Raw genomic sequence first — 20,409 nt, 5'->3', positions numbered from 1 at the left:
TAGAGTGAATGATGAGTAGGTCAGTTGGAATGGCTCTTGGGATACATGGATGAAGTTGTGAGGAATGGTAGGTTGACATCAAGTTGTAGAGGGCTTTATTTTGTACTATAGACAATGATGCCACAGAATCCTTTTGAGTAGAACTATGATCAGAGCTTCAGGAAGACTGGGTAATAAATTATAGAGAGGAGAGAGGGGAACTCAGAATATCAGTCTGGAACCTTTTATAATATCCATGCATGTGGTTGTATGACCTGAAACAATATGGCAGCAGTGGGCAGGACATGGAAGGATGAGAGTTAACTTGATAAGTTCAAATGACTCGGCTTGAAATTATGTGGATATGTCAGACTGATAAGAGAAGGTCAAGGATGAACCCAAGTTTCATCACCCAAAGAGGTAAGTGAGAAGTTGGAAAGATAGGCTTGAAGTAATGGTGCTGAGTTTAATAGTGAATATCCTGGGTGAAATCTGGAGAGAGATTGAGGGAGGAAAGGTGGGAGATAGAGCGAGTAGAAGGAAGAGAGGGAGGGTGGAAGGGCAAGAGGGAGGGTGGAAGGGTGAGAGGGAGGGAGAGAGATAGAGAGGAAGGAAGGAAGGAAGGAAGGAAGGAAGGAAAGAAGGAAGGAGGTGACAGAGGGAGGGAGGAGGAAGGAAGGAAGGAAGGAAGGAAGGAAGGAAGGAAGGAAGGAAGGAGGGAGGGAAGGAAGTGATGGAGGGAAGGAGGAAGGAAAGAAAGAAGGAAGGAAAGAAGGAAGGAAGTTAGAATTGAGGTCCTAGATATTGGGGAAACACCAAAACTTGTCTGAATTCCTCCAATATCAGAGCCTTGAAACAAAAAATGGAGTGTAAGAAGTTTATCTAGGGGGTGATTTCATGAAACAGAGCCAATGAGTGGGGAGAGTGAGGGAGACAGGGAAGTGAGAAAAGCCATACAAGGCATATTATTGAGCTGGTTGCTGCTGTGGGAAGAGGGACGTAGAGGCAACATTCTTCTATGTGTTTTAGGTTTGGGTTCCTCTTTTTGCATTCTTTTAGAACATTTATGAAAATTCTTGCCCACATATAACAATTCTCTAACACTATTATGAATTTCCTCTTGAAAATTCCTCATATTTCTGGGAGTTTTGGGTGGAAAAGTGAGGCAGTTATCACTATCTTGATCCAATCTCTAGACTAGTTTTTTGTTGGTATTTCTGAGTATAATTGACATGCAGTGTTACATTAGCTCCAGATGTACAATATAGTGATTCCACAAGTATATGCATTATACTATATTCACCATAAGCAACCTCTAGAATAGTTTTTAAATGGAGAAATGCTATATGTTATTCCTGATCACAAATCTATAATCTACATTTCAAAATATTTAACTTGTATAGGTCTAAATATGTCTTCTATAGAAAATAAACTATCTCGTGGACAACCTAGAAGAAATGGATAAATTCCTAGAAACCTGTAACCTACCAAAACTGAAGCAGGAAGAAATAGAAAATTTGAACAGACCAATTACCTGCAATGAAATTGAATCAGTAGTTAAAAAAAAAAAAAAAAAAAAAAAAAAACTCCAAACAAATAAAATTCCATGACCAAATAGCTTCACAGTGAATTTTACCAAACATTTAAAGAAGAGTTAATACCTATTCTTCTCAAACTTTTCCAAGAAATAGAAGAGGAAGGAAAATTTCCAAATTCATTCTATTAGACCAGCATTACCCTGATACCGAAACCAGATAAAGACACAACAACAAAAAAAAGAGAACTACAGGCCACTATTTCTCATGAACATAGATGCAAAAAAACCTCAGCAAAATGTTATCAGACTGAATCCAACAATACGTTAAAAAAATTATTCATCATGATCAAGTGGGATTTATTCTTGGGTTACAAAGGTGATTCAATATTTGCAAATTAATCAATGTGATACATCACATCAGTAAGAGAAAGGATAGACACTATATGATCATTTCAGTAGATGCAAAAAAAGCATTTGACAAAGCACAATATCCATTGCTAAAAATCCTTAACAAAGTAGGCTTAGAGGGAACATACCTCAACCTTATATGAAAAACACAGCTAACATCATACTCCGTAGGGAAGAACTGAGTGCCTCATAAGATCAGGAACAAGACAAAGATGTCCACTCTCACCACTTTCATTCAACATAGTACTGGCAGTCTTAGCCACAACCATCAGACAAAAGAAAGAAAAAAGAAAAAAGAAATGACATCCATGTTGTTAAGGAAGAAATAAAACTTTCACTATTTGCAAGTAACATGATACTATATTTAGAATACCCAAAAGATTCTACTAGAAACTGCTAAAACTGATAAACAAATTCAATACAGTCATAGGATACAAAGTCAATGTACAGATCTGTTACATTTCTATACACCAATAATGAAGCAGCAGAGAGATTAAGAAAACAATCCCATTTACAATTGTGCCAAAAATAATAAAATAACTAAGGATAAACCTAACCAAAGAGATGAGTACAGGTAGGTACTCTGAAAACTATAAAAACATTGATGGGAGAAATTGAAGATGATACAAAGAAATGGAAAGACATTCCATTTCCATGGGTTGGAAAAACAAAATATTATTAAAAGGTGTGTACTACGCTTCCAAAACTCAATCAGGAGGAAATAGAAAGCTTGAACAGACCCATAACCAGCGAAGAAATTGAATCAGTCATCAAAAATCTCCCAACAAATAAGAGTCCAGGACCAGATGGCTTCCCAGGGGAGTTCTACCAGACGTTTAAAGCAGAGATAATACCTATCCTTCTCAAGCTATTCCAAAAAATAGAAAGGGAAGGAAAACTTCCAGACTCATTCTATGAAGCCAGTATTACTTTGATTCCTAAACCAGAGACCCAGTAAAAAAAGAGAACTACAGGCCAATATCCCTGATGAATATGGATGCAAAAGTTCTCAATAAGATACTAGCAAATCGAATTCAACAGCATATAAGAAGAATTATTCACCATGATCAAGTGGGATTCATTCCTGGGATGCAGGGCTGGTTCAACATTCGCAAATGAATCGTGATACATCACATTAATAAAAGAAAAGATAAGAACCATATGATCCTGTCAATCGATGCAGAAAAGGCCTTTGACAAAACTCAGCGACCTTTCTTAATAAAAACCCTCGAGAAAATCAGGATAGAAGGAACGTACTTACACGTCATAAAAGCCATTTATGAAAAGCCCACAGCTAACATCATCCTCAATGGGGAAAAACTGAGAGCCTTTTCTGAGATCAGGAACACGACAGGGATGTCCACTCTCACCGCTGTTGTTTAACATAGTGTTGGAAGATCTAGCATCAGCAATCAGACAACAAAAGGAAATCAAAGGCATCAAAATTAGCAAAGATGAAGTTAAGCTTTCACTTTTTGCAGATGACATGATATTGTACATGGAAAATCTGATAGACTCCACCAAAAGAACCGATACATGAATTCAGCAAAGTTGCAGGATACAAAATCAATGTACAGAAATCATTTGCATTCTTATACACTAATAATGAAGCAACAGAAAGACAAATAAAGAAGCTGATCCCATTCACAATTGCACCAAGAAGCATAAAATACCTAGAATAAATCTAACCAAAGATGTAAAAGATCTGTATGCTGAAAAGTATAGAAAGCTTATGAAGGAAATTGAAGAAGATATAAAGAAATGGAAAAACATTCGTGCTCATGGATTGGAAGAATAAATATTGTCAAAATGTCAATACTACCCAAAGCTATCTACACATTCAATGCAATCCCAATCAAAATTGCACCAGCATTTTCTCGAAACTAGAACAAGCAATCCTAAAATTCATATGGAACCACAAAAGGCCCCGAATAGCCAAAGTAATTTTGAAGAAGAAGACCAAAGCAGGAGGCATCACAATTTCAGACTTTAGCCTCTACTACAAAGCTGTCATCATCAAGACAGCATGGTATTGGCACAAAAACAGACACATAGACCAATGAAATAGAATAGAAACCCCAGAACTAGACCCACAAACATATGGCCAACTCATCTTTGACAAAGCAGGAAAGAACATCCAATGGAAAAAAGACAGTCTCTTTAACAAATGGTGCTGGGAGAACTGGACAGCAACATGCAGAAGATTGAAACTAGACCACTTTCTCACACCATTCACAAAAATAAACTCAAAATGGATAAAGGACCTGAATGTGACACAGGAAACCATCAAAACCCTAGAAGAGAAAGCAGGATAAGACCTCTCTGACCTCAGCCGTAGCAATTTCTCACTTGACACATCCCCAAAGGCAAGGGAATTAAAAGCAAAAGTGAATTACTGGGACCTTATGAAGATAAAAAACTTCTGTACAGCAAAGGAAACAACCAACAAAACTAAAAGGCAACCAACGGAATGGGAAAAGATATTTGCAAATGACCTATTGGACAAAGGGCTAGTATCCAAAATCTATAAAGAGCTCATCAAACTCCACACCCGAAAAACAAATAACCCAGTGAAGAAATGGGCAGAAAACATGAATAGACACTTCTCTAAAGAAGACATCAGGATGGCCAACAGGCACATGAAAAGATGCTCAACGTCGCTCCTCATCAGGGAAATACAAATCAAAATCACACTCAGATATCACCTCACGCCAGTCAGAGTGGCCAAAATGAAGAAATCCGGAGACTATAGATGCTGGAGAGGATGTGGAGAAACAGGAACCCTCTTGCACTGTTGGTGGGAATGCAAAGTGGTGCAGCCGCTCTGGAAAACAGTGTGGAGGTTCCTCAAAGAATTAAAAATAGACCTACCCTATGACCCAGCAATAGCACTGCTAGGAATTTACCCAAGGGATACAGGAGTGCTGATGCATAGGGGCACTTGTACCCCAATGTTTATGGCAGCACTCTCAACAATAGCCAAATGGTGGAAAGAGCCTAAATGTCCATCAACTGATGAATGGATAAAGAAATTGTGGTTTATATACACAATGGAGTACTACGTGGCAATGAAAAAGAATGAAATATGGCCTTTTGCAGCAACGTGGATGGAACTGGAGAGTGTGATGCTAAGTGAAATAAGCCATACAGAGAAAGACAGATACCATATGTGTTCACTCTTATGTCGATCCTGAGAAACTTAACAGAAACCCATGGGGGAGGGGAAGGAAAAAAAAAAAAAAGAGGTTAGAGTGGGAGAGAGCCAAAGCATAAGAGACTGTTAAAAACTGAGAACAAACTGAGGGTTGATGGGGGTGGGAGGGCGGGGAGGGTGGGTGATGGGTATTGAGGAGGGCACCTTTTGGGATGAGCACTGGGTGTTGTATGGAAACCAATTTGACAATAAATTTCATATATTGAAAAAAAATTTAAAAAAAATAAAAAATAAAAGGTGTGTACTGTCCAAAGCAGTCTACAATTTTTTTTAACATTTATTTATTTTTGAGACAGAGAGAGAGCATTAACAGGGGAGGGTCAGAGAAAGAGGGAGACACAGAATCTGAAACAGGCTCCAGGCTCTGAGCTGTCAGCACAGAGCCCGACACGGGGCTCGAACCCATGGACCGCGAGATCATGACCTGAGCTGAAGTCAGATGCTTAATAGAGCGTCCCAATAGGCGCCACCTAGGCGCCCAAGCAGTCTACAAATTTAATGCAATCCCTATCAAACTACAAACAGCATTTTTCACAGAACTACAACAAAGAGTCCTAAAATTTGTATGGAACCACAGAAGACCCCAAATAGCCAAAGCAATCTTGAAAAAGAAAAAAAAAGCTGGAGATATTCCAGACTCCAAGTTATATTACAAAGCTGTAGTAATCAAAACAATATGGTACTGGCACATAACATACATAGACACATAGATCAATAGAATAGAACAGAAATCCCAGAAATAAACCCACAATTATATGGTCAATTAATCTTTGACAAAGAAGGAAAGAATATGTAAGGGGAAAAAGACAGTGTCTTCATTTTTTTAACTTGTTTTACTTTTTATTTTTTTTAATTTACATCCAAATTAGTTAGTACATAGTGCAACAGTGATTTCAGGAGTAGATTCCTTAATGCCCCTTACCCATTTAGCCCATCCCCTCTCCCAAAATCCCTCCAGTAACCCTCAGTTTGTTCTCCATATTTATGAGTCTCTTCTGTTTTGTATCCCTCCCTGTTTTTATATTATTTTTGTTTCCCTTCCCTTGTGTTCATCTGTTTTGTCTCTTAAAGGCCTCATATGAGTGGAGTCATATGATTTTTGTCTTTCTCTGACTAATTTCACTTAGCATAATACCCTCCAGTTCCATGCACATAGTTGCAATTGGCAAGATTTCATTCTTTTTGATTGCCGAGTCATACTCCATTGTATATATACACCACATCTTCTTTATCCATTCATCCATGGATGGACATTTGGGCTCTTTCCATACTTTGGCTATTGTTAGTGCTGCTGTAAACATGGGGGTGCATGTGTCCTTTCGAAACAGCACACCAGTATCCCGTGAATAAATGCCTAGTAGTTCAATTGCTGGGTTGTAGGGTAGTTAGTTCTATGTTTAGCTTTTTGAGGAACCTCCATACTGTTTTCCAGAGTGGCTGCACCAGCTTGCATTCCCACCAACAATGCAAAAGAGATCCTCTTTCTCCGCATCCTCGCCAGTATCTGTTGTTGCCTGAGTTGTTAATGTTAGCCATTGTGACAGGTGTAAGGTGGTATCTCCATGTGGTTTTGATTTGTATTTCCCTGATGATGAGTGATGTTGAGCATTTTCTCATGTGTCGGTTGGCCATCTGGATGTCTTCTTTGGAGAAGTGTCTATTCATGAAAGACAGTGTCTTCAAATGGTATTGGAAAAGTTGGACAGTGACATGTAAAAGAATGAAGTTGGACCACTTTCTTACACAATACACAAAAATAAACTCAACATGGATTAAGGATCTAATCGTGATACCTGAAACCATAAAAATCCTAGAAGAAAGCACAGGCAGTAATTTCTCTGGCATCAGCTGTAACAACATATTTCCAGATATGTCTCCTGAGTCAAGGGAAACAAAAGCAAAAATAAACTATTGGGACTACATCAAAATAAAAAGCTTCTGCACAGCAAAGGAAACAACCAGCAAAACTAAAAGACAACCTATGGAATGGGAGAACATATTTGCCTATGACATATCTGATAAAGGTTAGTATCCAAAATATATAAAGAACTTATACAACTCAACACCCCAAAACCAATAATTAAAAAATGGGCAGCAGACATGAACAGACATTTCTCCAAAGACATACAGATGACCAACAGACACATGAAAAGATGCTCAACATCACTCATCATCAGGGAAATGAAAATCAAAACCGCTATGAGATTTCACCTCAGAAGTGGCTAAAATCAAAAACTTAAGAAACAGGAAGTGTTCGCAAGGATGTAGAGAAAAAGGAACCCTTGTACACTGTTGCTGAGAATGCAAACTGGTGCAGCTACTGTGGAAAACAATATGGAGGTTCCTCAAAAAATTAAATATAGAACTACCCTATGATCCAGTAATCACACTACTGGGTATTTACCCAAAGAATAAAAAAAATGCTAATTTAAAGGGATACATGCATCCCTATGTTTATTTCAGCATTATTTACAATAGCCAAATTATGGAAGCAACCTAAGTGTTGTTTAGATACATAAATGGATAAAGAAGATGTGGTGTGACACACACACCATCCATTTATGTATCTAAACAACACTTAGGTTGCAACACTTAGGTTGCGTGTATATATATATATATATATGTGTGTGTGTGTGTGTGTGTGTATGTATGTATATATATGTACATATATGTACATATATATACATACATATACACATGTATATGTATATATACGTATATACATATATACATATATACATACATATACATGTGTTTATGTGTATATATATACATATATGTGTGTGTATATATATATATATATATATATATATATATATATATATAAAGGAACACTATTCTGCTGTACAAAAGAATGAAATCTTGCCATTTGTATCAACATGGATGGATCTAGACAGTATAATGCTAATGAAATAAGCCAGTGAGAGAAAGACAGGTCTCATATGATCTGACTCATATGTGGAATTTAAGAAACTAAACAAATGAGCAAAGGCAAAAAACAAACAAACAAACAAACAAACAGAAAGAAAAAAGAACAAGAGAGAGAAACCACGAAACATAGTCTTAACTGTAGAGAACAGATTGTTACCAGAGGGAAGATGGTGGCGGGATGGGTGAAATAGGTGATGGAGATTAAGAGTACACTTATCTTGATGAACACTGGGTAACACATGGAATTGTTGAATCACTATATTATACACCTGAAATGAATATACACTGTATGTTAACTATACTGGAATTAAAAATTTTTGAAATAATTAATTAAAAAGTAAACTATCTTAATTCTCTGTTCTTAAAGAGATTTCAATCCAGAAGAATGATTCTTTTTTTTTTTCCCAAAAGAATGATTCTATTAGCACCTAGCATAGACACTTTGAAATAGTGATGTAAAAAGCTAAGGGTATTCACAGTTTACCAAAAGCTACCTTGAGAATATGACACTGAAAGTCTCCCTGCTGAAGGAGGTCTTACTGTCTGAATAAAAACCTCCAATTTCAGTGGCTTACAACAATCTCTGACTCATGTTGCATGTTGGCAGCCACATAGGAGGTGCAAGTCAGCTCTACCTGCCCTCCCGTTCCAGTATCAAGGCTGAAGGAGCAGCTCCTCTGTGAGACAAGCTTTTCTCACAACAAAGGGAAAGCCAGAGACTCAGCAGAAACACACAATGGCTCTTAAAGGTTTTTGTTTTGTTTTTAATGTTTACTTATTTTTGAGAAAGAGGGAGAGAGAGAGAGAGAGAGAGAGAGAGAGAGAGAGAGAGACAACGAGTGGGGGAGGGTCAGAGAGAGAGGGAGATAGACCAGGCTCCATGCTGACAGCAGAGAGCCTGACGCAGGGTTCAGACTCAGGAATTGCAAGATCATGACCTGAGCCAGAGTCCAACACTTAACTGACTGAGCCACCCAGTCGCCTTGGCAGTTAAAGGTTCTCCTCAGACTTGACAGTCACCCCTATTGATAAAGCAAGTCTCATGATCAAACCCAATGTCAGAAGAGTGGTGGAGTCTATTCCTCCCAAAGGGGACTCAGGGCAAGCCACAAGAGGTGTGACTGTTTGGGAGCAAGAGTACAGCCTACCACAATGCTTCATTGTGCTTCTTTCAAATCATAGCCAATAAAAATAGGTCTACAAAACATTGTTCCAACCTTTTCCTCATATGGTATATAGTATATATTAAAATGTATTTTGAAAATGACATAGATTGCTTATGAATGAGTTAGGAAGATTACCTTGGAAAAAACACATGTGAGGAAGTTAGGTTTGGCTCCTTTGTTGAAAATGCCTTGCATATTATTTTGGTGCAGGTGATGGTTAATTTTATGTGTCAACTTGAGTGGGCCATGCATGGGTATCCAGATTAAATATTGTTTCTGGGTGTGTCTGTGAGGGTGTTTCTGATGAGATTAGTATTTCAATCAGTGAACTCAGTATATTGCCCTTGCCAATGTGGTTGGCCACCATCCAATCCCTTGGGGGCCTAAATAGAACAAAAGGCAGAGGAAGGAGGAATTTGCCCCCTTTTCCTGTGTCCTCAGACTGAGACTTAGAGAGTCAATTCCCTATGGTTCTCAGGTCTTTAGACTCAGACTGAGTTATACTACCAGCCTTCCTGGGTTTTCAGCTTGCAGATCGTGGAATTACTCAGCGTCCATAATTGTGTGAGCCAATTTCTCATTATAAATCTCCAAATCTATCTATATCTGTATCTTTTATCTGTATCTTTATTGGTTCTGTTTCTCTGGAGAACCCTGACTAATACAGTGCATCAGCAGAGGAGATAAAGAAGACCCAGGAAAAACTAAGAAAAGTGAGGTTAACAGAAGAAATGAAGATTTTGTTTACTCCTTTGGAGCTGTCCTGTACTTATTTTAATTTGGTTTATTTATAAATTTGTAATATGCTAAATCTATAGCATATGGCATGAACACTCATAAATAATGATGCTCAGAGCTGAGAATATTCACAGTTCACTAAAAGCTATCTTGAGAATGTAGCACTAAAACTTATTCTTCCCAGTGGGCCCGCACCTCTGCCTCACAAAGGGATGGAAGTTTTTTAAAGGTGTGTGTGTTCTGAGGCTGCTTGCCAACTATCTCAAGTTTCCATAGGCTAGTCCAGTATTTGAGGGGCCTTGGAACTTTGAATCATCCTCTCTCTGAAAGTGTAGTCCTGTAGCCTTTCTTCTCTTTGGTCCAATTAATTGGCTAATGTTTGAAACATCATCTTCTCTGGATGCCACAGCAGAATTGGGCATAAGAGAGCTTCGTGGGGGCAGAGACTGTGTCTTTCTCATCTTTTTTTTCCCCCCAGTGCTAATACGGAAACCACTAAACAAAACAAACAAACCAAAGAAAACCCCAAACTCATTCCTCTTGAAGAGGGAGGAGTCCAGTTATCCTAGAATTTTTAGGATGAAGGACAGAGTAGCCTCTCTGCAGAGAGCCTCTTTGGTGGTGATCTTGAGACCTTGATGATTTTGGTGCTTTCACAGTGGAGGAGAGAGTGGAGTGGGGCGGGGGTGGAAGGGGGCACTTTCCCTAAGGTGACTGCCTCATCACCTGGCAGCCCACACAGTTTCCCTGCCAGCTTGGTGTGAGGTATTGTGTTGGAATGGCTAAATATTCCCTGAGAGGTGGCACCAGGAATTCATTTTTTTTTAAATTTTTTTTAACGTTTATTTATTTTTGAGACAGAGACAGGGCATGAGTGGGGGAGGGTCAGAGAGAGAGGGAGACACAGAATCAGAAGCAGGCTCCAGGCTCTGAGCCATCAGCCCAGAGCCCGACGCAGGGCTCGAACTCACGGACTGCGAGATCGTGACCTGGGCTGAAGTCGGACGTCTAACTGACTGAGCCACCCAGGCGCCCCAGGAATTCATTTTTAATGTAGTGAGGCTCCCAAGAAGAATCTGGAAATCCAGGTTGGTAAATATGATGGGGGATGGTGGTATGCTACCCCAAGTTTGAAGATGAAAAAGCAGTAGGAAGCTGTGGTGTTTGTGTTGTGATTCCTACTTTCTCCTGGTTCCTACTTCTTGAGGATGTCCTGAAGTCACTTTATTCAAGGAGACCCCCATCCCCATCCCAGTGCCAGGTGTATGCAGCTCCTGCTGTGTTGGCAGTAGCCAGGTTTGAAGGAGGCCTAACTCCACCCCTCGCTTACAACACAGAGGAATTGTCCTGGTCTTGAGGGCCTACATTACCAGTGAGAAAGCCAGGCAGGTGCCTCAGAGTCTAGGATAGATGCCACATGGCAGAGACCAGTGGTGGGGGCTTCCTGAGCCATGCATCACCAAGGAGTCACTGTTTGTGCCAGTACCTTTGTCAGGAAGAGTTTGTGATTTACCCTGAGATCCTACCTGATGGAGAGGGAGCTGAGGTTTCAGAAACTATGAAGATAAGATTTTAAGTGGAGATGAAGGTTAAATTGTGCCTACCTTCTCCACAGTCCTATCCTGGGTTGAGAGCCTGAGAAACACCTACTGCATCTACCTTCACAGACTGTTCTTCATTCTCCTGTGGTCCTGGAGGCAGAAAATGACCTGATGGAGGAGACAGAGGCAGGAGCTCTGCCATGTATCTGAGCACAATTGTCATCTAATTTTGCCCAGTCACTTATCTCTCTTGAGGATCATGAAACTTAGAAATGAGAGGGACCCACCACTCTTAGAGACATGGTATGGGACATATGATGTAATAGATGAAGGGCTACTCTGAACTTTTTAGAAGAAAGGTTTTATATAAATTGCCTTTATTGCCAGTCACCTTGCTATTTCTTGGATTTGATTTTTATATGCTTCAAAGGAAAGGATATTAACCAAGTATATGACAAGGCTTTCTTGCTGGAACTATTTTTGCTTACTGTAACCAGAAAGCCAGTAAATTATATTTTATCCAAATTTACCAAATAGTTTGATATCTTGTCTGTTATATACAATTTATTATTTCATTGCAATGGTGCCAGCCAATTACTTCTCATAACATTTCTAACATATTGTTTGCCTTCTTCTTAAAATACTTAGTGCTGATCTACATACATCTATATTTATATATGTGAGGGCTATTGATGCATTGCTGTCTGAAACTCATCTTCTCCTTTCTAGGTGTCATTGGGTAAGTTTCTCTTGAACATATTACTTATTCCAAATTTATAGTACTGGTCTCCTGGTCATCCCCAAAGCTCGCTATTCCAAATTCTAAACCCTTGGACTCTCAGACTCCCTGGTACTTGTAGCTGGAAGAGACCCAGTACTTTCTCCTCAGATCTCAAATCAACAGCATCAGGGACCAAGTGAATCAACTTAAGATGTTTTTAAGTGCAAGTAACAGAAGCAGCTTAAACAAGAAAGAAAATTCATTAACTCACCTAACAAGAAGTGTTCAAGGGGGGTGGTTGATGTTAGTGGCGCAGCTATACTTCAAGTTCTTTCTGTCTCTTTACTTCCATTGTCAGCATGGTTGGCTTTTGTAATCAAAATTGTCTTCTTGTAGTTGACCCGATGGTTGAAGCACCGCCATGTGTCATGCCCCCCCCCCCCCAAACAACTATTACCAAAAGCCAGAAAAGGCAAAAGGGCCATATGTCACCATCTTTTCTCATCTTTTCTAAGAGTGGGGAAATATTAACTATAAGCTTCCACTAGACTTCCTTATGTTTCATTGGTGTTAGAAATAATTTCCAAAACTTAGAAAAGGTGGACGAGATCACTGGGTATTCTTTCAGTGCAGTGCTGGACTTAATTTCCTATCACCTGGGCTATTTTATAACTCTGTAGAGGCAGAGGTTAACTTGAATATTTTTGTCTAGAAGAGATGCAAATAATTTTTGTTCACTGGAATAGATAACTCTGGAGATGTGGTTTACAGCCCTGTTGGCCACTAACCAGTTGTGTTCCTAACCCAGCTATCTAGCTTGTCAAAGACTCTTTGACTCCATTTTAACATTTTACCAGTTTCTTCATTGATTAATGAGTTGAACAAAATCCTTGACATGTATTCATGTCATGTTTTCACGATATTCATGATTTTACCTTTTTGAAAATTATACTTTAACATTGGCCAGACTTTGGTTACATCACATACCTAAACCAGGCACCCTGTAGGGAAAAGAGATTACCTCAATGTATTTCTCATAATCTGTTCCACATTTACTCTCTTCCCTCCTCATTGCTCTTATCTACCAGGACTGAGGATGCCCAGCCTCCCCAGAGCTCATGGGGTTCTGATATCAAGGGAAAAGAGCAGGAAAATGGTCATTGGGTAGGTACTCAACAGTTCCTGCCATACCAAGAGAACCCCAGAAGTGGGCATAGAAGAGGCCAAATTTTACTTAACCCTCTTTTGTTAAATATAATTGTTTTCCCTTTAATTTTTAAATAGTAAACATACTTACACAGAGACCAGCTTTAGAGGTTATAGGAATATAAGAAGGCAAAGAATATTGATTAAAGGCAAAGTTCCTATTTTTTTAATTAATGAATAAGCCCCACTAAATGGTATTCAACTTTGCGCCAAGGATAGTGCTTTTAAAACCAATATACATTTATTGAGTATTTACCATGAGTAAAAAAGACCTATAGTACTTTGTAGAATCAAACAGACTTGTTCGTACTCATAGGCTATATGACCTTGGGCAAATTATTTAGCCTCTCTAAGCTGTGATTTTCTCATCTCCAGACTATAGCATAGTGCTTTAGGTGATAGCACCTAGGGCTATTCACCCTAAGATGAAGTGGCCCGGATCTGTGTTGTCCACTTTTATTCTTCCTTTTATTCTCCACTCTTGAAAGATTGCTTATTCCTTTCTAATACTCCAAAGCCTTCAAGACAATAAAGATTATTTAAATTAGAGGAAACCCCTTTCATTATTCTTGATTCTTTATGTACAATTCTAACTGCATTCTCTGTTTGAGCATGTGACCATTTGTCTCCATGCTATAAAGTAGATGAACTTCATGAGTGGCTTTTCTTTGGCTCTGCTCCTCAGTCATGCTTTACAGCTTTGCTCTGGATGGCTGAGGTCTGACCACTGTAGCAAGATAACACTGCTACACCTGTATTATCACTAATTATAGTGGTAAAAAGTTAATTATTTTTATAACTAATACTTCTAGCATTAACTGATAATAGTACAATTTTGTCAGCATGTTCATAAGAGTAATCATTTGTTGGGAGAGAAGTTTCCTTCTGAATGTGAATGTATTGGTAACTATAATTATAAATCATTTTTTATAAAGTGATGATGACTGGGTTCCCTTCTGCCATCTCTTATAGTTATTTGTGCATCTCTCCAACCTGATTGTAAGCATTATGGGGTGCATGGCCTTGTCTTATGTATCTTTATATTTTTCACATTAACGTAATACAGTACATAGCATGTAGTTGGCACTCGTTAATTGTTTTTTTGGTATTCATTTTTGTGCCAAGGTTTAGTGTTTCTAAAATTAACATACACTTATTGAGCCTCTTACCACGAGTAAAGAACAGTGTGAAAGAGGAAACGATGACACAGACCTGGCCTGAGCTTTTGCTATGGCTGCTGGAGGCATTGGTATGTCCAGATCTTCTAGTCTATCATAGGCCATATATAGGATTTTACATTGTATTCTGGAAGCAGTGCAGGGCCTTGGAAAGTTTTTAAGTTAGGGGTTCAAGAACAGATTTTAATTTTATAAAGCCATATCCCTGTTCCAAGCCTAAGTCTCAGAAATACTGGTCCCAAATAGGGGTTTCCTTTATAGGTCTGGTGATTAGATACATCATAACAATTGATGCATATTATAATCATGAGTTGATAAAAACATCCTTTGTTTATGAAGTTGGGGAATTATATAGTCTAACTTGGAAAGATATTAATTAAAAATAGTTTGAAAAGTTCAGACATATGTAAACCCAAGGATTCAATCAAGTTCAACCTACCAATTTAATTAGAGTTTATAGTATTACAGGGGATAATATAGTCAGGTAAGATATGGACCTTGTAGAGCTTATAATTTAGCAAGAATGATTGGTCAATTTTAGAATATGGTGTCAAAAGAAGAACAAAAGTGGGAGAGTATGTCTAACTTGCTGATGGTGGTAGGAGGTTAAGAATTAGCAGAAAGTGATACAGGTGGATCCTTTTCTAAGCTTGGGCCTCTAGGAAACACCGCCTGAGGCAAGGATTGAAATGCTGATATCTGCCTTAGGTGGTACAGACCCAGGATGGTGAGAGTAGGAACAAATTGAACCAAGGTGAAGATGTGAAGCAGAGAGGTGTGTGTTATGGCACTAGCCATCACTTCACAAAGACTTGGGGAAAGATAACAGGTTGCTTGGCAGGGATTTTTATATGACTTATAGACACATGGGTAACATACCTTGGGTGGGAAAAGAGAAATGGATTGCCTAGCTACTTTCTCCTCTTGTCTCTCACTCGTCCACTCCAAAGGAATTAACACCCTTGCATTTTTTGGTTGTGTCATCTAGTTCCTTACATTGCCAATTGGAATGCTTGATTCCATATCCTGCAGTGTGGTGTTTCATCCTAGTCCAGATGCAGCAGGAGCCAGAAGGCCTGGCATCCCCAGGGAAGTGACTAATTAGCCTCCAGTTCCAGCATCTTTGGAAGGAAGGGGGGAGTCAGGGGACTCCAAGGAGGTACATGAGGTTTGTATCCAATATAGTCCTGAAGAAACAGACAGGATTCTGAGAGGCAGAGATGAAAGAGGAAGGCATTTTAATATGAGCTGTGACATAGAGGAAGAAACATTGTGCTGCATTTAAGATAAAAGCAAGTGCCTTATTGGCTTCAACAGAGATGTGACAATTTCTTAGCCTGGATTTTCTTGGCTTGTAATTATTCTTGAGGGTTTTTTTCCCCTTTTAAAAGGTACTTCAAATATGTAACTAAATGTTTATTTCTTCATTAAATTTTTCTATATGAATAAATTACCAATTGGAAAAAAATCCTTTATCAGGCCTTTTGTTACAGATGTATAAATAGGTGAAAGAGGATGCTGGAAGTGGAAGACTCCAAATGTGAAGCTGTCTTTGATTTGGCCAACAGTAGGGGTCACAGAGGGTCTTGAGCAGGGAATGGGGTATAAAGAGTGAGGAGGAAGGACGATGTGGCTTCAACTATTCCCTGTAGTTCATCATTCATTTCTGCTTGATAGCCTCGCACAGACTTTCCTTTTTGATGTATTGGTGGTAACAATAGCAGTAGAAATATGAGCAGTAATGGTAACAACCGCCACAACCATGGCTCATTCCATTGCTTCATTCACATCTCTGTCCCATGTCACTTTCTCTAAGGCCTTCCCTGACCACCTGATCTAAACTAGCACCTCTTTACCCTGGTTAATCTCTAGCTCCTTGCTCTGCTTTATTGTTTTAATAGCATTAAGCTAGCTGACACTACACACACACACACACACACACACACACACACACACTCATTTAGTTGTTTTCTATTTACCTGACCAGAAAACTTCATAAACACAGAGAATTTGTCTGTCTTGATCAGTCATTGCCAGTGCCTGGCACTGTTCTAAGCATCTGATGGGGTTCTCATGTAACTTCACTGAGACCAGAGAATGTGTGGACTATATGGTGCTGATTCTTGTAATCTGTTGAGGCTTGCTTTATGGATTAGTTCATTGTCAGTTTTTGAAAATATTCCATGTATTCCTGAAAGAACATGCATTTTTAAGTTTTTTGATAAAATATCCAGTTTATGTATATTAGCTCAAGCTAATTGTGTTTTTCAAATCTGATTGTTTTGTTAAAGTCTATATACCCTTATTAATTTTTTTTCTACTGAATCTATTAATTACTGAGGGAAATATGTTAAATTTCCCCTTGTGATTGTGGATTTGTCAATTTCTCCTTAAAGTTCTATTAATATTTACTTTTCATAGTGTATTTAAGCTTGTGTCATAAGTTGCACACAAGTACAGAATTTAAAAATTTTCCCAATAAATTATTGGTTTATTCATTATGTACTGATACTCTTTATCCTTAATTTACCTAATACTTCTTTTTACCAGCTTTCTTTTGCCTGAAATATCTTTTCTATCCTCTTGCTTTCAACCTCTGTCCTTATGTTTTTTAAAAAAGGATGTTCTTTGGGGCACCTGGGTGGCTCAGTTGGTTAAGTGTCTATTGATTTCAGCTTAGGTCATGATCTTGCAGTTGATGGGTTCGAGTCCCACATCAGGCTGTGCTCTGATAGTGCAGAACTGCTTGGGATTCTCTCTCCCTCTCTCTCTGCTTGTGCTCTCTCTCTCTCAAAATAAAATAAATAAACTTAAAAATGTTTTTAAAAAGTATGTTCTTCATATCAGTTTTTATTTTTTAATTATTATTATTATTTTTTTTTATTAAATATAATTTATTGTCAAATTGGTTTCCTTACAACACCCAGTGCTCATCCCGACAGGTGCCCTCCTCAATGCCCATCACCCACTTTCCCCTCCTCCCCACCCCCCATCAACCCTCAGTTCTCAATATTTAAGAGTGTCTTATGGTTTGCCTCCCTCCCTCTCTGTAACTTTTCACCCCTTCCTCTCCCCCATGGTCTTCTGTTAAGTTCTTCATATCAGTTTTTAAAAACTAGTTTAGTCCTGTTTCTCTGTGTTTTAATTCATGATTTGAATCCTTTGTGATTAACAATATAGGGAATGTATTTCTACCGTTGTATTTTGTTACATACCTTTTTCTCCTCTCCCTACTTTCTTTTGCTGGTTTTTGAGTGAATGGTGGACAATATGTATGAAATAGTGTAGAGATGTTGGGTGGTATTATCTTCTTCTGGAGAGGATCTAATGTTTTTCTGGGTGGTAGTTATAGTAGGGGCAGATCACCTTGAACTAATCGGGTACTGAGTTGGTTTAAGGCTGGTTTGAGACTTTGTGAAGGCTGGTCTTGTTCCAGTATCTAAGAAGTAGTCCTTCAAGGTTTCCAAGACCCAGCCTCATCTTTGTGAATATACTTAAAGCTCTACTTAGTTTTTAACCTCTTAGCAGCCACCTTCTCCTTACTGTCTTCCCCTAACAATTTAGGATTCAGTAAGTGCCTCAAGGGTAAAAGCCTTGCAGAATGTCACTCACTTCTCTTTTGTTCCCTTTTTTACTGGAAAATTTCCCCCTCAAGTCCTAGCTGCCTTGGTAGATTTGAACTGTAATTTTTGTCTTGTAAGCCAAGGGAAGGTGCTGCAAGCTCTAGCCTAGAGCATTCTGCTTGTGTCAACTGCCTTGAGAGGAACACACAATCTCAAGTGTTGGGCTCACCTCACAGCATTTCCGTTTTCTCCAGGGTCTGGCTCCTCAGGTGCTGACTGTCTAAGTTTGCCTTAGCTGATCTCCGATGTCTTCAAAGACCTGTTGTTGTTTTTAAATTTTACTCAGATTTTACATTGTTTAAATTTTTCAGTGTTCTCTGTACAGCTATGGAAAGTGGGAGACTTAGTGTTAAAGTTACTCCATCATAGCTGAAGCTGAGGTTTTATTTTTGAGTTTTTAATTTCAATCACATTTTTTCCCCTAGAAATTGTATCTGGTTGTTTTTCTTTTTTTCTTTTTCTTTTTTAAAATGTTTATTTATTTATTTTGAGGGAGAGAGAGAGAGAGAGAGAGAGAGAGAGAGGGAGCATGAGTGGGGAGGGGCAGAGGGATACAGAGAGAGAGAATCCCAAGCAGGATCTGCACACAGAGCCAAACATGGAGTTCAAACTCAGAAACTGAGAACATGTCCCGAACCAAAACCAAGAGTTGGACTCTTAACTGACTTAGCCACCCAGGCGCCCCTCTATCTGGTTGTTTTTCAAATCAGCATCATCTTTTTCTGGATAGTATCCCGTTTCTATTTTATGTTTTCTATTCCTTTCTTTATGATTTTAATCTCTTAAAATAAACTTATTTCAGAGTTTGAATCCTTCTGGCTTATCTGAAAATCTCAGGGGTATAATTTTAGTGTGTGTTATCTGCTGACTCTTAGTTTGCATTTGCTTCTGGTAGATGCCCCAAGAGGGTATAAGCAGCTGAGAACCAATTTTTATGTTAATTTCTTGGCTTGGGATTTCTGAAGCCATACAGCTATTGCATATTTGAATCCCAAATGTGAGTGAGCAGAGAGGTATGGTTACAGAAAAAAAAGAGAGAGATTTTTTTTTCTTTTTTTTTTTTCACCACTCAGAGTTCAGACCTGTACAGATAAACTTTTTTGTCATTTTGTTTACTTGTGAGTCAGTGTTCTTGGGTCATCCTTTCAGTTAAGGTACAAACCACTAATGGGTCTCCACATTACATGGACTCAAGGTCTTGGCTCTTATTTCTATGAGGCCATTAAAACTGGCCCATTGGTTGCTGACCTTAGCACACCCCCTGGGGCAGCTGAGAAATCAGTACCTACTGCCCATTCGGATTTTCAGTATTCTTTTTGTATAAAGCCTCAGGAATTTGCTTCATTTTCTTGTAGGCTCAGCTGTGCATATGTGAAGATATTTGTGCACTTTATGACTCGTTCTTAGGTGTTTCTTAGGTAAATGTTTTCAAGTTGTCTAGTTCTTCATAATTCCGGAAACAAAAGTCTTAACTGACATAATTTATATTGCTAGCTTATACAGTCAGACTTAATAAATGTTATCTATTATTAAATATCACCATCAGCATTATTATTTCCACAAACACATAAAACCTGAACATTTTGATTTAATACATATAATAGTTTATATATATATAATATTTCTAGAATATGAAACTATTATATGTTCTACAAAAATATGTTATATGTAAGTATAACATATAGTATGTAATAGATTATCTATAGTAGATTGCAAAACTTTATGATAACTGGTCTGTCCACTAAGTGTATGGCTAGTACATACAGTACTATGTATATCAGCTACAGAAACACAATAAAATTTGAAACACAGTGAACTATTGAAAGAGTTTAAACCACATCACTCTTCTCCCAACTACAAGTTCTGCTCACTTAAAAAATGTTTTTTAAACTCTTACTTTCCTTCGGGGAACTAGAAAATGCTGAGGATTTGTAGCTTTTAAGCATTCAAAGACATATCTTTGGGAATATGTATTTATGTGTGAATCACTTCACATATACCTATATATATTACTTATGTTAGAAATAAAAGATTTTATATTTTACATAAAATTCGATATCTTGGTTTTTTTTTGCCTTTTTGTAGGAGGATACTTCATCGAGACTTGAAATCAAAGAATATATTTCTGAAAAATAATCTGCTTAAAATTGGTAAGATTTTTTAAAAT

At 38.3% G+C, this 20,409-nt stretch overlaps 1 protein-coding gene across 15 annotated transcripts in view; it reads left to right on the top strand.

Moving 5' to 3' along the window:
- Positions 1-20,409, top strand: part of NEK11 (NIMA related kinase 11) — a 291,628-nt gene that overhangs the window by 65,686 nt on the left and 205,533 nt on the right. For 14 of the 15 annotated variants that reach the window (XM_042954485.1, XM_042954481.1, XM_042954486.1 and 11 more), the window contains one exon: positions 20,328-20,392. In XM_042954485.1, coding sequence (XP_042810419.1) covers positions 20,328-20,392 — 65 coding nt within the window. Of the gene's footprint in view, positions 1-15,725; positions 15,788-20,327; positions 20,393-20,409 lie in introns of those variants that run through there. The other variant, XM_042954495.1, reaches the window with a different exon arrangement.

The sequence above is a fragment of the Panthera leo genome, chromosome C2 (assembly GCF_018350215.1).
Source record: "Panthera leo isolate Ple1 chromosome C2, P.leo_Ple1_pat1.1, whole genome shotgun sequence".
Taxonomy (NCBI): Eukaryota; Metazoa; Chordata; class Mammalia; order Carnivora; family Felidae; genus Panthera; species Panthera leo.
Note: the sequence above shows the minus strand (reverse complement) of the source record. Positions and strands in the feature narration are given on the sequence as shown.